General features: G+C 38.6%; 1 protein-coding gene and 1 pseudogene across 1 annotated transcript; one reads left to right on the forward strand and one right to left on the reverse strand.

Annotated features, from left to right (window-relative positions):
- LOC114027385 overlaps positions 1-10,718 on the reverse strand; it is a 40,139-nt pseudogene extending 29,421 nt beyond the window's left edge.
- Positions 10,719-12,092: 1,374 nt separating this feature from the next.
- LOC114027410 (acidic phospholipase A2 PLA-1-like) lies at positions 12,093-14,682 on the forward strand. The gene is made up of 4 exons (XM_027841442.1): positions 12,093-12,114; positions 13,522-13,666; positions 14,167-14,273; positions 14,540-14,682. The coding sequence occupies exons 1-4, from the start codon at positions 12,093-12,095 to the stop codon at positions 14,680-14,682; spliced, it is 417 nt and encodes a 138-aa protein (XP_027697243.1).
- Positions 14,683-15,455: the final 773 nt, after the last annotated feature.

Genomic DNA, 15,455 nt, shown 5'->3' on the forward strand with positions numbered 1-15,455 from the left:
TGTATATATGTATATGTATATATGTATATGTATATATGTATATGTATGTGTGTATATGTATGTGTGTATATGTATATGTATATGTAGAGAAAGAGAATGAGGAGTCCAGGATGACTTCTAGGTTGTGAGCCTGAGGGACTGGAAGAATTATGTTGCCTGCCTCAATAATGAGGAAAGTAGGAAGTGGGGGAAGGTTTAGAGAGAAAGATAATGAATTCAATTTTGGACATGTTGAATTTAAGATATCTACTAGATATTTACAGTTTGGAATGCCTGTAAGGAAGTTGGAGATTTGAGTTTGGAAGTCAGTAGAGAAAATGGGGCAGGAAAGGTAAAGCATAGATATAGTAATTAAATCCACGGAACCTAATGAGATCAGCAAGTGAAGTAGTATTGACAGAGAAGAGAAGAGGGTCCAGGACAGAACCCTGATGGGCACCAATGGTTAGAGGGCATGATCTGCAGGTGGATCCAGCAAAGGAGACTAAGAAGGAGCAGTCAAATAAGTAGGAGGAGAACCAGGAGAATGTAGTGTCTCAAAAAACTAGAGAGAAGAGAGGATCAAAGAGAGAGTGACCAGCAGAGTCAAATGCTGCTGAAAGGACAAGGAGAATGAAGATTGAAAAAGGACTGAATAGAGTTGAATAGAGCAGTTTTTCTGGAAAGCTAAAGTTGGAAGCCTGATTATAAGAGGTTAAAAAGAGAATGATAGGAGAAAAAGTGGAGGCATTTTTGTAGACAGCCTTTTCCAGGGGCAGCCAGTGGATGAATTGCTTCCTTCCTTGCTGGGCACAGCGTCTTGGAAGCCAGGACAATTCCTTGCTGGACAGCTCCTCAGGTCTGGTTCCTCAGTTGGCTTGGTTGCCAGCAAACTCTGCCAGGGACCCCACTTCCTGGACCTGGGCCCTTCTGACCTTGCAAATCTTACAAGGTCATAATCTATCCCATTCTGCTTCCAGTATTCATTCACCTATGAATACTGAACAACTAAGCACAACAGAGGAAAACACCAGCACCAAGCTTTTACAACCTACAGGCAACCAGGTGGGAGAAAAAGCCTGAGGCCCCTCCCCATCCAGAGACCACAGCAGTTCCTCCTCTTCCTCACTCAAAGATCATCCAGAGAAAAAAGGCCAAGTTCTTCTTTTGGAGCCTTTTGCATGCCTCCTCACCTCGATCTCTTGGAATCCCTAACTTCCTTCAAATCACACCTCAGTAAAAATCAATACCTCATACACAAGGACTCCTCCATTTCCATGATTGCATGCCCACTCTACCTCAGCTATCATAAACATACAGTCATTCTGGGCAATTTATATTTACTTCATTTCATTTTCAATGTTGAATTATTTCCCTCTCCATCTCCACCCCCACCCACTGAAAAGGAAGAAAAAACAAAGTATAGTCATTTTTTTCAATTTCCTCATTACCTATGTCTAAAAAAAAGAAAGAAAAAGAAGAAATTATGCTTCAATTTACATTATAATTCCATCAGTTGTCTATCTGGAGGTGGATAGTATATTTCATCGTGAGTCCTTCAAAATTGGGGTTGTTCATCGCATTGATCAGAGTTACTAAGTCTTTCAAACTTCATTATCTTTACAATACAGCTGTTATTGTAAAAAAAATTATCCTCACTTCAGTTTTCATCAGTTTATATGTCTTCCTAGATTTTTCTGAAATTATTCACTTCATCATTTCTTATAGTATAATAGTATTCCATCACATTCATATATCATAATGTGTTCAGCCATTGCCAATTGATAGGCATCCTCTCAGTTTCCAATTCTTTGTCATCACAAATATAGCTGCCATAAATATTTTTGTACGTATGGGTCATTTTCCTCTTTCCCATCCAATCCAACACAAGTTTATTAAACACCTACTATGTGACAGGCACTGTGCTAAACCCTGAGGACACAATTAACAAAATAGAAAGATAGTCCATGCCCTCAAAGATCTGAGTTACAATATGAAAGGAGAGACAACACACAAAAAGAGGCAGGAAAGAAGAGGGAGGGTAGGGGAGTAGAATGGTACATGAGGGAGAGCATCTTCTGTAGAGTTGAGATCAGACAGAGCAGCAGATATAGGGTGGAATGGGCCAAAAAGAACAGTTTTTCCTCTCTGTAAAAAAGGGCATTGGGAGAAGTTTGGTACTCCAGCCTCCAGTAGTCCAATCAAAGGGGAGAGGAGACTAGGGGAGGTGGTGTCAATCAGGGCTTGAGTTAGCAGCGTGATGGTGAGTTTAGAAGTGCTGAGTTTATCCTGAAAGGGGCATCATATTCCATAGAGTTGAAACTAGGCAGGGCAGCAGATGCAAAATGCCATGAGCTTTCTTTGATCTCTTTGGAGTATAGACCTAGTAGTGGTATCACTGAGTCTATCCTGGGAGGGGAATCATGTTCCGTAGAGGTGAAACCAGGCAGGGGAGCAGATGCAAAATGCAATGAGCTTTCTTTTATCTCTTTGAGGTATAGATCTAGTAGAGGTGTCACTGGGTCAAAGGGGTCAAAGGGGACAGTTGAATAGCTTTGGGGGCATAGTTCTAAACTGTTTTTGAGAATGGTTGGATGACTTCATATCTCCAGCAGCAGTGCATTAGTGTATATATTTTTCCATGTTCCCTGCAGGATTTCTCATTTTCCTTTTTTGTCATCTTACCCAAACTGATTGGTGTGATATTGTACCTCAAGGTTGTTTTAATTAGATTTCTCTAATTATTACTCATTTAGAGCATTTTTTTAATATGGCTATTGAGACCTTGGATTTCTTCCTTTGAAAATTGCCTATTAATATCCTTTCACCATTTATCATTTAGGGATTGGTTCTTATTCTTGTTCCCCACATATCTTAGAAATGAGACCTTTATCAGAGAAATTTACTGTAACAATTTCTCCACCTCCTACTTTTTTCTAATTTTACCTGCATTGGTTTTGTCTGTGCAAAAATGTAAAATTCTCCATTTTACCTCCTGTGAAGTTCACTATCTCTTGTTTAGTCATAGAACTCTTTCTATATCTGTAGACCTGATATGTAATGTCTTCCATGCTCCACTAATTTGCTTATGATATCACTCTTTATATCTAAATCATTTTGAGGTTATCTTCTCATACAATGTGAGATGTTGGTTTATACCTAGTTTCTGCCAGACAACTTTCCAGTTTCCCCAACAGCTTTTGTTAAATAATGAGTTCTTGTTACAATAGCTGGGATACTTGGGTTTATCAAACACTAGGTTACTGTGCTCATTTGCTTCAGCATTTTGGATGAATAATCTATTCCACTGATTAATCTATTTCTTACCTAGTGCCAAATCATTCAGATGATATAGCTTTACAGTATAGTTTGAGATCTGGAACTGTTAGTTCCCTTTCCATCCCATTTTTTTATTCCTTTGATATTCTTGCTCTTTTGTGCCATAAAATGAATTTTATTATTTTGGCAACTCCTACATAATAAATGATGTGGTTGTTTAGTAGAAAGAGTCTCCCACTGTGGTTCCGGATAGCCAGATGTGGAACAAATCAATAAAAAATTGATATTCTTAATTAAGAGGATGAATTTTTATCTCAGAAAGGAAGCAATAGTGTCTATCACACATGCATCATCCAAAACAGAAACTCATTAACCTTCTCAATACCAGTTAAGCAAGGGCGCCAAGAGATCTATCCCCAGCCTGACTATATGGTTTGCTCCTCCTGAAAGAAACTTTTAACATCTCTAAAATGGGTGATAAGACAGGAACCGGGGGAAGTTATATATTTCTGACTTAACTCAGAAGAGGTTGGAATAGGAGTTAAAGGAGACTTTCCTAAAGAATAAAAACCTTATTAGAAAAGCAAAGTATAAGGCATGCATTACATGTCTGCCCCACAGAGGGTAAATACAGTCATTAGCAGATGTGGGTTTTTCACAAGCCAATAATAAGACTAGTACTCTTTACAAGGACAGTAACATAAGTTGAAATGATCAACTAAGAAGTAAAGACTATAAAGAGAGGAAAAATGTGGCCAGCACAATAATAATGGATTGGGAGAACATTGAAGTCAAGAAGAAGACATAGAAGGCATTTAGGAGGAATGAGGCAAAAGAAGAGAGAAGGGAAGGCAGGAGATTATAATAAGAAAGAGGAATTATAGGATATGATTTAGTTTTCCCTGCCTTGAGGTTGTTATAATCCATTGTCTTTGCAGGACCCCCTGTAAGAGTTGGGGCTACTTTGTAGGCTCTCTACAACTAAGCATCAAGTACCATTCTATCAATTTGCAAACTTGGGTTTCCTATGAACACCAAGTGAACCTATCCATTTGTTAAAGATCTTGACAATGAATTCAGTCATTATACTAATTGTTTTTATCATCATTCTAGTCAGAGTTCTAAGTAATAAGAGCCTTTTAGTTTCTATTTCAGTCAAGAGATATACTTATTGTGAGTATCTGCAGGCTCTCCATCCTTAGGGACTCTAAAATACAAGTCAATGGATGAGTGTGGCTCAAACAGCTAGGTACAGTAGTAGACAGAGCAAAGGACTTGGGAGTCAGAAAGATGAGTTCAAATCCTACATCAGATACTAGTTATGTACAAGTCACTTAAACTCTGTTTTCTCATACGTAAAACAGCAATAATAATAGCACCTACCTTCCAAAGTCATTTTGAGGATCAATTGAGCTAACATATATAAATCACTTCACAAATCTTAAAGAGCTATATAAGTCTAATAGAAAGTCTTTTTTTAAAGGGAAACTACAGAACTGAATTGAAATTTCTGGAGAAACTAGAGCTAAAAAGACTTATGGTGTCTTCTAAATAGAACCACAAAATAAAACTTAATTCTCTGTACCACATGGAACTTTTACAAAAATTGACCATGTACTAAGGCACAGAAATATTGCAAATCAATTTAGAAAGATAGAAATTGTCAATACATCCTTTACACATGATAATGCAATCAGAATAGAAAGTGTTTCAAAGACTATAAACAAAAGATACAGACCCAAAAGGAGACTTAACAATGAAATATTAAATAATGAGTAAGTCAAGGAACAAATTACTGTTGTTTGGCCATTTTTTATCCATGTCCAATTTTTCATGATTCCATTTGGATATTCTGGGAATGGATACTGGAGTGATTTGCCATTTCCTTCTCTAGTTTATTGTACAGATGAGGAAACTGAGGCAAATAAAGTTAAGTGACTTGCCCAGGGTCATACAGCTAGTAAGTGTCTGAGGTCAGATTTCAATTCAGGAAGAGGCATCTTCCCACTTCAGGCCCAACACTGTATCTACTATGCCACCTAGCTGCCCCAAACAAATCAGAAACAATAATTATCAAGAAGAAAATTATAATTATGAAACAATATACCAAAATTTCTGGGATTCAACTAAAGCAATCCTCAGAGGAAAAATCATATTTTTATAATCATACATCAAGAAATTGCAAAAAGAAGGGATTAATGGTCTAATTATGTACTTTTTAAATTAGAAAATAAATAAACAAGCCTAAGATAAGCACAGAAGAAGGGATGTTAAAAATTAGAAAGGAAATAGATAATTGCAAACAAAAAATAAAAATGTTAAAACTAAAAGTTAATTCTTTTAAGAGACTAATAAGATTGGTAAACCATTAGCAAATCTAATTAAAAATTAGAGAGCAGAAAAATCCAATTAATAAAATCCCAAATAAACAAGATAAAATCACAGCAAATCCAAGAGAAATAAAAAGAATAATCTGAACATATTACACATGGTTACATGTTAAGAAAAGGGAGAACACAAAAGAAATAGGTGAAAATCTTCAAAAATATAAAATATCAAAACTAACAGAAGACCAGATTGCTTACATAAATAACTCAATCTCAGAAAGGGAAAGAGATTGAGCTTGTAAGGAACTACCAAAGAGGGGGAAGGGGAAGGGCAATTACAGGGGAATTCTATCAAATTTTGAAATATTCATGCTTCACAAATTATCTTCAAAAACTGAGAAAGAAACAACCATACTAGAATCCTTTCATGAAATAAATGTAGTCGTATTACATAAAACTGGGAAGGGTAAAATACAGAAAGAAAACTATAGGCCAATATCATTAATGAACTTTTACTCAGATTTTTTAAACAAAATCCTATCAAAAAGACTACAGCAATTTATTTAAGAAATCATTCATCATGATCAAATGGGATATCAGGGAAGCAAGAATGTTTCAACATTAGAAAAACAATCCAAATGGATACATGACCTTAATATTAAAGATCATACTAATAATAAATTAAAAGAGAAGCAGATCTTGACAGCCACGGGTAGATGTATTTTTTTTTCTTTTTTTTTGCCTGCTGAAAAAGAATATTTTATTGTGGAATACAGTGTAGCATAGTGAACAAAAGACTAGCACAGTTCAATGGGTACACCACACATTTTATTTGAGTTATATATATATATTTTTTAAAAATATTGCTCATACAGGCCTACTGGAGCATATATGCCCCTTCAAACCCCCCAGTGTTATTATTTCAGGGAGTCTAGAAAGTTCACAACAACTGTCATGAAGGCAGCACAATTCATTCAGAGACAGAGTCCCTCTGGGCTGCCTTCTTGTCTCTTCTAAAACACATTTTCTGGGGAGGGAGGGGGAAAAAAGAACAAAGTAAAAAGTGTACAACAGAGAACAAAAGAAAACCTACAAGGAAGCAAAGAAAAAATGGACAGCTTTCAACATAATGCACAGTATTTAATATATACGCTTTCTTGAAATGAAAAGTTATTGCTATATATTTTGAATCCTCTCCTACATTCTGCTGTGCACATGACATAATGTTTTTTCTTTTCTTATAAAATATATAATAAAAAGAAAGATAAACCTTAAAAAATAAAGTACATTTTCTTTAGATTTTGTGAAGTCTTCATTTATTACTTGCATTCTATGTTCTTTGGGTGATAAGACCAGTTTCTGTACAAGTTGCCATAAAATCTGCTCCAGACAAGTCATCATTAGCCATGATCAAATCATCTAAAGTTACACCATCTGCTAAAGTCATTCTGCTTGTATGAATCTGAAAGATGCACCTCTTGGTCTTTTCATCAAGCAGATGGAACTCAGTCTTCTGGATAATACATCCCAGTCTGATCAGTGCTCGATCCAAAGTTTCTATCCATTTTGTAGCCATAATCACTTTCATATCTCTCCTACAGTCAAATACATCCAACTGGTTCAACAATTCCAACATCTTTCATTGAATTTCCCTTTCTCCCCTTGAATTTGAATCATGCCTTTTGGTTCCAATGATATCAATTTCATCAATGAAGACAATCAACACAGCATGTTCCTCAGCTACTTGTAACAATTCTTGAAGGAGTTTCAGCCCATCTCTTAAGTACTTTTGTATAAGGTCAGAATCAACAGCTCTGAGGAAGGTCCCTGAGGTCAGATTTGCTACAGTTTTAGTTAACAAGGTAGAGGTATTCTTGACCAAACAAGAGATAGAGGCAGTTATGAGAGATAAAATATATAACTTTGATTACATGAAAATGGAAAGTTTCTTCACACGCAAAATTAATACATATAGGATTAGAAAGGAAGTGGGCAAGTGAAAAAAAAATGTATCAAATAAGTGGTATCCAAGTTTATATATATATATATATGTGTGTGTGTGTGTGTGTGTGTGTATATATACATATATACGTGTATATATACATATATACATATATACATGTATATATGACTAATAATCATTCCCCAATAGATAAGTTTAGTCAATTCATTTGAACAAACACTTTTCAAAAGAACAGCAGAGTATTCGTAGCCAATTAAAGAATTCTCCAAATCATAAGAAATGTTTTCCATAATAACAAAAAGCAAATCAAAACAGCCCTGAAGTTTCACTTCACACTCTGAAATTGGCAAAGATGACAAAAAATGGCAATACTCAATGTTGGAGGAGGTGTAGAATGGATAGCTAAACTAATACATTGTTGGTGGAGCTGTGAAATGGTATAAACATTTTGCAAACATTTTGTAAATCCATCTGGAATAATGCAAATAAAGTGACTGAAATGTACATACTCTTTGAACCAGAAACTCCACTACTGGGTTTACTTATGTTCCAAGGAAGCCATCAATAGGAAGAAAGTGCCCATATACACCAAAATATTTATAGCAACACTTTTTGTGATAACAAAGAAATGGAAGTAGATATTCATCAGTTGGGGAACATCTAACCAAATTGTATACATAAATATAATGTAATATTATTGTGGGGTAAGAAATGATGCATGTCCATCAGTTGGGGAATGGCAGAACGTGTTGTGGTATATGATTGTGATGGATTACTATTGTTCTATAAGAAATGATGTGCAGGATGATTTCAGAAAAACCTGGAAAGACTTACATGAATGGATTCAGAATGAAGTGAGCAAAACTAAGAGAACATTGTACACAGTAACAACAATATTGTACAATAATCAGCTCTGAATGATTTAGCTATTCTCAGCATTACAATGTTCCAAGACAATTCCAAAGGACTCATGATGAAAAATGCTAGACACCTTCAGAGAAAGATCTGATGGAGTATGAACAAGGTATGGATCAAAGCATAATATTGTTCACTTTATGTGTGTGTGTGTGTGTGTGTGTGTTTGATCTGTGTCTTCTTTCACAACATAATTAACGTGGAAAGGTTTTGCATTATTGCACATGTGTAACCTGTATCAAATTACTAACCATCTCAGGGAAGACATTCTGTATATACAGTTCTCACAGTTCTGTATATATAGTTCTCAAATCTCTCTCTCTCTCTCTCTCTCTCTCTCACACACACACACACACATCAAGATTTGCCTATTTCTAACTAGATGGCCCAAAGCCATATTAAACTCAACATGTCCAAAACAAAACTCAATACCACACCCCTCTGAATTTCCCAATTTCTCCTTAGCATACGAATATCTAGCTAGAGAATATGGAACTCAAGATTTTTAAAAATGAACACTAAAAATTGTTTTTACATGTAATTGGGAAAATAAATAAATAAAATATTATCTCTTTTTTAATCATGGCTAGCAACTAACCAAACCTATTAGAACCAAAGGATAAAATGAAAATATGAAATATCCATAATTTGCCTCCTGAAAGAATTCCAATAATGAAAACTCCAAATAAATTAATAGCCAACTTTAGTTTCTAGACCAAAAACTACATTCTTCAAATTACCAGAAAGGGGAAGTTCAGTACCCCCAAAGGGAAGAGAAGGGAAGGGAAGGGAAGGGAAGGGAAGGGAAGGGAAGGGAAGGAGATAGGAGGGGAGGGGAGGGTTAGGGGAGGGGAGGGGAAGGCAAAGAAGTATTTGTGAAAAATACAAAAAAGCATAGAAAGATCTTCATGAACTGATACAGAGTGAATGAAGCAGTACCAAGAGAACAATAAACACAACCACAACACTGTAAATGGAAAGAACACACTAAAAAAGTGAATGTAACAAAATTATAAAGATCAAGCAGGATTCAAATGTAGAGATATGAGAGGATCCCTCCCCTACCCTTCATGGAGGCAGAAGGTCCCAGAGTGTTATACATTGCACATGTTTCTTTCAGATTTTTTCATTACATCTATCAGTTTGGAGGGGGGGGTCCCTTTTAAAAATTATTTTTTGGTATGGCTACTTGGAAGGGGAAAGAGGAGGAATACCATAACAATGTCAGTTTTCCTTTCCTTTCCTTTTGGTTTAGAAACTAATATTGGCTACTAATTTATTTGGAGTTTTCATTATGGAGATGGATTCTTTCAGAGGAAAAACTATGGATATTTCATATTTTGTAAGAAACAAAAGACTTCAATAAATAGTTGCTTGATAGATGAATACATAAATATATGACTGAATGAAAGTATCCCTGGAATTTTCCTTCTGTTTGATCTACAGTGTGCCATTATCACCATCAGTTCCCTTTCTTAGCTTCTATTTCTCTATATGGTCTCTCCCACTCTAATTACAGTGTAAGGTCCTTAAGAGGAAAAACCATGCTGTTTTCCATCTCAGTATCCCCAATGCACAGCACAAGATCTTGCAGGTAACAGGGGTCTTATAAATGTTTATTGAATTCAAATCATTTGAAAATATTTATTGAGCATGTCCTGTGTGCAAAGTTCTCTGCCAACACAGTAGGGGATAGAGACATGAATAAGGCAGGATTCCAGCCTTCAAGGTGAAGAAGATAGTGGAAAGCCGGAAGTGAATAGATTGTTTATGTGGGGTGAGAGCCATCTTAGCCAGGCTATAATGTCAGCTCAGAAGCTGGTAGACTTGTATACCACATCAGAAAAAAAATGCACATTAGAAAAGGTGAAATCAGGAATTTTCCCCAGATAGTATGAGTATAGTGAGTGTCCCAGAATCACATGCCCCTCTAACCTGCCCAAGAGAACAAGAAAGGAACAGGGAAGGACCAGTCAACCTTCCTCCATAGAAAAATGTCTCTTTATACAACAGTGGTCATCTAAAATGGGGCCAGGACCCCATAATGGACCATGGAGTATGTTCACAAGGTTTCAGTAACTTGATCCCAGACTACTGTGGGCTCATCTGCGACAAAACCATCTTCAACAGCCCCCACAGCTGGCTTTCAGTTGCTGTACTGAGTTCCAGCCCCTCAAGGCTTCCATAAGCAAACAACACAGAAACCTGTGGATGCTCACTGGCAAATTTCCACACCAGCCACTTCCCTCCAACATCCTCACAAGCTATCTTTTGCATCACAACAGTAGGCTCTGTTCTCCAGGGAAGTTCCTTTACTTAATCTTTTCCATACCCGACACACTTTGCAATTTCAATAGGAAAAATGTGAGCAGCACATGATGAGAAGATCAGTTGCAATTGTATTTTCTTTCCCCACAAGCCCTGCCCATGATCCACCTCTTTTCCAAATTTGCCTGTTTCCATTGAAGGAAACACTGTCCTTCCAGTCTCCCATTATCTCAGCCTCCTCCTTATCTTTGAGTCATAACTCAATTAAAACTGGTCTCTTCAAAGACCAAAATCTCTTAATTGACAAGTCTGTTGGTCTTTTCTCAGTCTTAATTTTTCTTATCTGATACCGTTGACCCCTCTCTCCTCCTGGATACTTACAATCTCCTCTTTAAGTTGGGATGACTTTACTTTCTCTTGGTTGTCCTGTTACCTATCTCACCACCCCTAAGTCTCCTTTGCTGGATCTTCTTCCATATCATTGCCCCTATATATGGGTGTTCTCTGGTCCTGTTCTGAGCCTTCTTCTCTCTGAATACTCTCTTATTTGGTGCCTTTATCACCTCCCAAGGCTTTAATTCTCTTCTCCATGAAGTTAGCTCACAGTTCTGTATACACAGTTCTCACATTCTTTCTCTCCCTCCCTACCTCCCTCCCCTCCCCCCCTCTCATCAAGAGATTGCCTATTTATAACCAGATGTCCCAAAGTCATCTGAAACACAACAGATCCAAAACAAAACTCACTACCTTTACCACCTCTGAAGTTCCCAATTTCCCCTGAGCATTGTGAATATTTTTCTAGTCCCCAGGATCTCATCCCTGTTACTATCTTGGGTTTCTCACTATACTTAGTCACACACATCCAATGTTACCAAATCATTTTATCTCCACAACAGTTTTTCCTATCTGTCTCCTTCTGTCCACTCTCATAGTCACCACCCTAATTGAAACCATCCTCATCTCTCAGCTGGACAATTGCAGTAACCTCCTAATCCATCCCCCTGCCTCATATCTCCCCTGTCTAATCTATCCTCCATGAAAATCATAAAGTGATGTTCCTGATGTGCAGGTCTAACCATATTACTTCCCTACTCAATAAATTCTAGTGACTCCCTATTAATTCAAATGTGTAGGATCTTTATCTCTTCCTTTTTCTAACCTCTATTTTTGCCTTATCTTTCTGCCTCTCTCTGCTGCTGCTCTGTCTGCCACCACCCAACTATAACCAAAACACCTCATAGAGGGCTCTGGACAGAGTGGACACTTGACTGGAGTGCTGAATGAGTGAATGGGTCTTTGCTAAGTAGTCTGACAAATGTTTACAGAGTTGTCAATGGCCACAGTCCAAATTCTGAGGCAGGATGGAGAGTGCTGACTTGGAAGGTGAGTGTGTAACCCAATCATCCTCAAGACAAAAAATCCCTAAATCTAACCCAAGTGTCAGCACTTAGCCTGTCACCTATAATGCCATCAAAAAAAGCTGCCTTCCCCTCTGGAGGAATGGCTCCTGGGGGACCTGGAGGAGCTCCTTGTGGACTCCCAGAGGAGACTCTGGTCTCACCACTTCTTCCTACATCATGGACTCTTGGTGTTGGGCAGGTTTCTGGGAATTAGTACCTGAGGGAGTGGGTTCTCCTGGATCTCTATGTGAAGCTTCTCAGCCTTGAGGATCAATTAGGCTCAAGAGCCCTGCAGTGGACAGATTGAACCAAGAAACAGCCGAAGATGTCTGGAGCCCTAAAGGCCTATTTATCAAAGTCAGAGAGTATGTGTCTGTGTTTCTGTGATTCTACATTATGAGATATGTTTAGAGCATGAAGGGGTTCTTGAACTTGGTATCTGTGAACTTGTAGTTTTTAAATATTTTGATTACTTTTAATATGGTTGCCTTTATAATCCTATGCATTTGATTTTATGCATCTAAAAACATGATTCTGAGAATGGGTCCATAAGTTTCACCAGACTGCCAAAAGGATCCAGGACATAAAAAAAGGTTAAGAATCTCTGGTTTAGAGGGTCTGAGTACATTTGTCTATGCCAGTAATACTCTGTATGTATTGATTTGTCTCTGTATTTCTGTGGCCCTGGCTATTGTAATGAGTGTGCGGATTGATTTGGTCTGAGTGTTTATTTCTGTACTTGAATTAAAATATGTGTCTAGAGGATATAAATTGTGCATTCATGTAGCTAACAGAGAGTTGGGGGCTGAGGGGAGGGGTGAGGTGCCTGGGTAATATGTTTCTGTGCCAATAGAAATTTCACAGGGATTTCTTGATCAGGTAGAGGTTGAGGTAGATGGTTCCTGTGGTCCTTACCAATAAGAGTAAGGACCTAGTCTCCCCTCCCAGATGGCAGGTTGGGGTGGCAGCCCCAGGGGTAAAGCAGGAATGTGAGGACCTCAGCTGAGGAGATAAACATCAGCTTTATACTTTCTCCTACAGAGGCTTCAAAATGAAGATCATCTTTCTGCTAGCTGCACTAATGGCTTGTGGTAAGAAGTGACCATATGACTGACTTCTTCCAGGAATCAGCCCCAAGAGGGACAACTCTTGGGTTGTATAAAAAGTGCCTCCCCCAGCATCTCTTGGGCTCCCTAGCATTCCCCATTCCTTCAAACTTGCAAATCCTAATTGATTGTTGACCACTTCTTCTTAGAGGCTGGGAGGAAAATAGAGAAAACAAGATTCTCCCCTCAGATGAAGGGTGGGGAAGGACAGACTACAGCAGGAGTGGAAAAATAAGACAGAAAGGTGGCCACATCTGAGTGGGGATCACTGGTCTCCTTTGCAGGCTTATCTGAGGTACAAGGGAACTTGATACAATTCAAAAATATGATTGGGAAGCTCACAGGGAAGAATGCATTGATTGACTATGGCTTTTATGGTTGCCACTGTGGTTGGGGAGGCAAAGGAACCCCCCTGGATGCTACTGACAGGTAAGCTGCTGTTCCCCAGCCCTGCCAGGGTGGTTACCTTAGCTTCCTTGGGAATCACTTCAAGCAGCACTGACAGGAAACGCAAATTAATGGGTAGGGCACAAGGCAGGGGCACCAAAGAAATGCATTTCTAGGGAAAAATTATAGAAGAGTGTTCTGCTCTAGCACTTCTTGGGGTCTTTCTATAGATGCCCTTGCAGTCCTTAAGAAGAGGTAATAGGAAGGACTGGGACCAGGTAAGTTTTCAGAATCAGAGGCTCTCTATTAAATAGAATGAGATTTGGAATTGAAAATTACTTAGAGACCATGTAGTCCAATCCCCTCATTTACAGATGAGAAAACAATGGTTCTAATAACCCAGATGTCATGGCTACCAGACCAGGGCTCATTCCACCACAGCAGACTGCCTCACCAACTTGCCTGTCTGAGTGTCCTGTTGGCTGACCACCTGCTCCCCAATAGGAGAGGGGGACAGCACTCAGCAGGGCTCCTCTCTTTAGGTGTTGTTTCTTCCATGACTGCTGCTATTCAAAGCTGAGGAAGAAAGGCTGCATCCCCAAAATACAGACCTACAATTATGAGTACCAAGATGGATTCATCATCTGTGGTGAGATAGCACAATACAATCAGGCACCACTGAGCACTCCAGATGTGTTGAACTCTAAAATGGTGTCTGGAAGGGCACTGCTCCAAACTCCCTGAAAACAAAAGCTTGCACTCTTTCCTCAGACAAGGGGCTTCCCCTGGGGAAAGCACTGTGTTTCCATCAAAGAACCCAGTAAAGGGACTCAGCTTGGTGGGGCAGCCTGAGGGGTGTGAATAGAAAAGAAAATTACCAACACTTCTGGCTCACTCATTTCTGTGAACTCATAGGGTCTGGGAACTACTGTCAGAAGCAAATCTGTGTGTGTGATCGAATAGTTGCCTACTGTATGAAGAAAAACCTGAAGAGTTACAGTGTCAAGTATCGCTACTTCAAAACTTCCCAGTGCTCAGAGGATACACCTAAATGCTGAGAGTTTCTTTTCCCCTTCCTCAGGAAGAACTGATTAAGAAGCAGCCTCGAAACTCCAATTCCAAAGCCATCACCCCCCAATCCACAGCTTTTCACATTTCCTTTTCTGAGCAGTATTGCTTTGACATCAGAACTCAGATTAATCGACATACCTTTAGTAATTGCTTACTCTGGACCCAGCATCTAATGTAGTTACCACCCTCAATTCCAGAGGGCTGATGACCAAACCCATCTCCCTTCTCTCAGGAGAGAGGTGGAAAGGGAGGGATGTGGAATCTGCACCTGTAGTCTGATGCTGTGGGGACATTTGGTTTGGTTTGTTTTACATTTACTCTTTGTTATGAGGAGAAGGGTCGTTATTAGGAAGTGATATGAAAAAAAACTATCAATAAAATGTTGGGTTTGGGGTTTTGTTTTGTTTTTTATTTTCATCAGTCCTCCGTTGTTGGTATGAAGGAAATTTGCTCTGAATTGGTCAAATAGGATGGGGAAGAGAGGGAGGAAAAGAATGCAGGCGAAAGAACCATGGTTTTGCCCTCTCCTATCTGCACACTCAGCTCCTCCAAGTTGTCACTATTCCTCTGAAAGGCTCAGAAACACAGAATCTCTGAACTGAAAGTGGGTTCCACTGGAAGCCATATAGTACAAGCCTGCCTAGAGAAGAAGCTTCTATTTCAGAGCTACTTCTGCCTTCCTCACAGTAGGTGTTGAATGAGTGCTTGATAAGTCATTGAATCTAATAACCCAATTGCTGACTGGGGGAGGGGGTGAGCA

This window comes from Vombatus ursinus, unplaced genomic scaffold (assembly GCF_900497805.2).
Source record: "Vombatus ursinus unplaced genomic scaffold, bare-nosed wombat genome assembly UNPS02014859.1, whole genome shotgun sequence".
In the NCBI taxonomy this organism is placed as follows: domain Eukaryota; kingdom Metazoa; phylum Chordata; class Mammalia; order Diprotodontia; family Vombatidae; genus Vombatus; species Vombatus ursinus.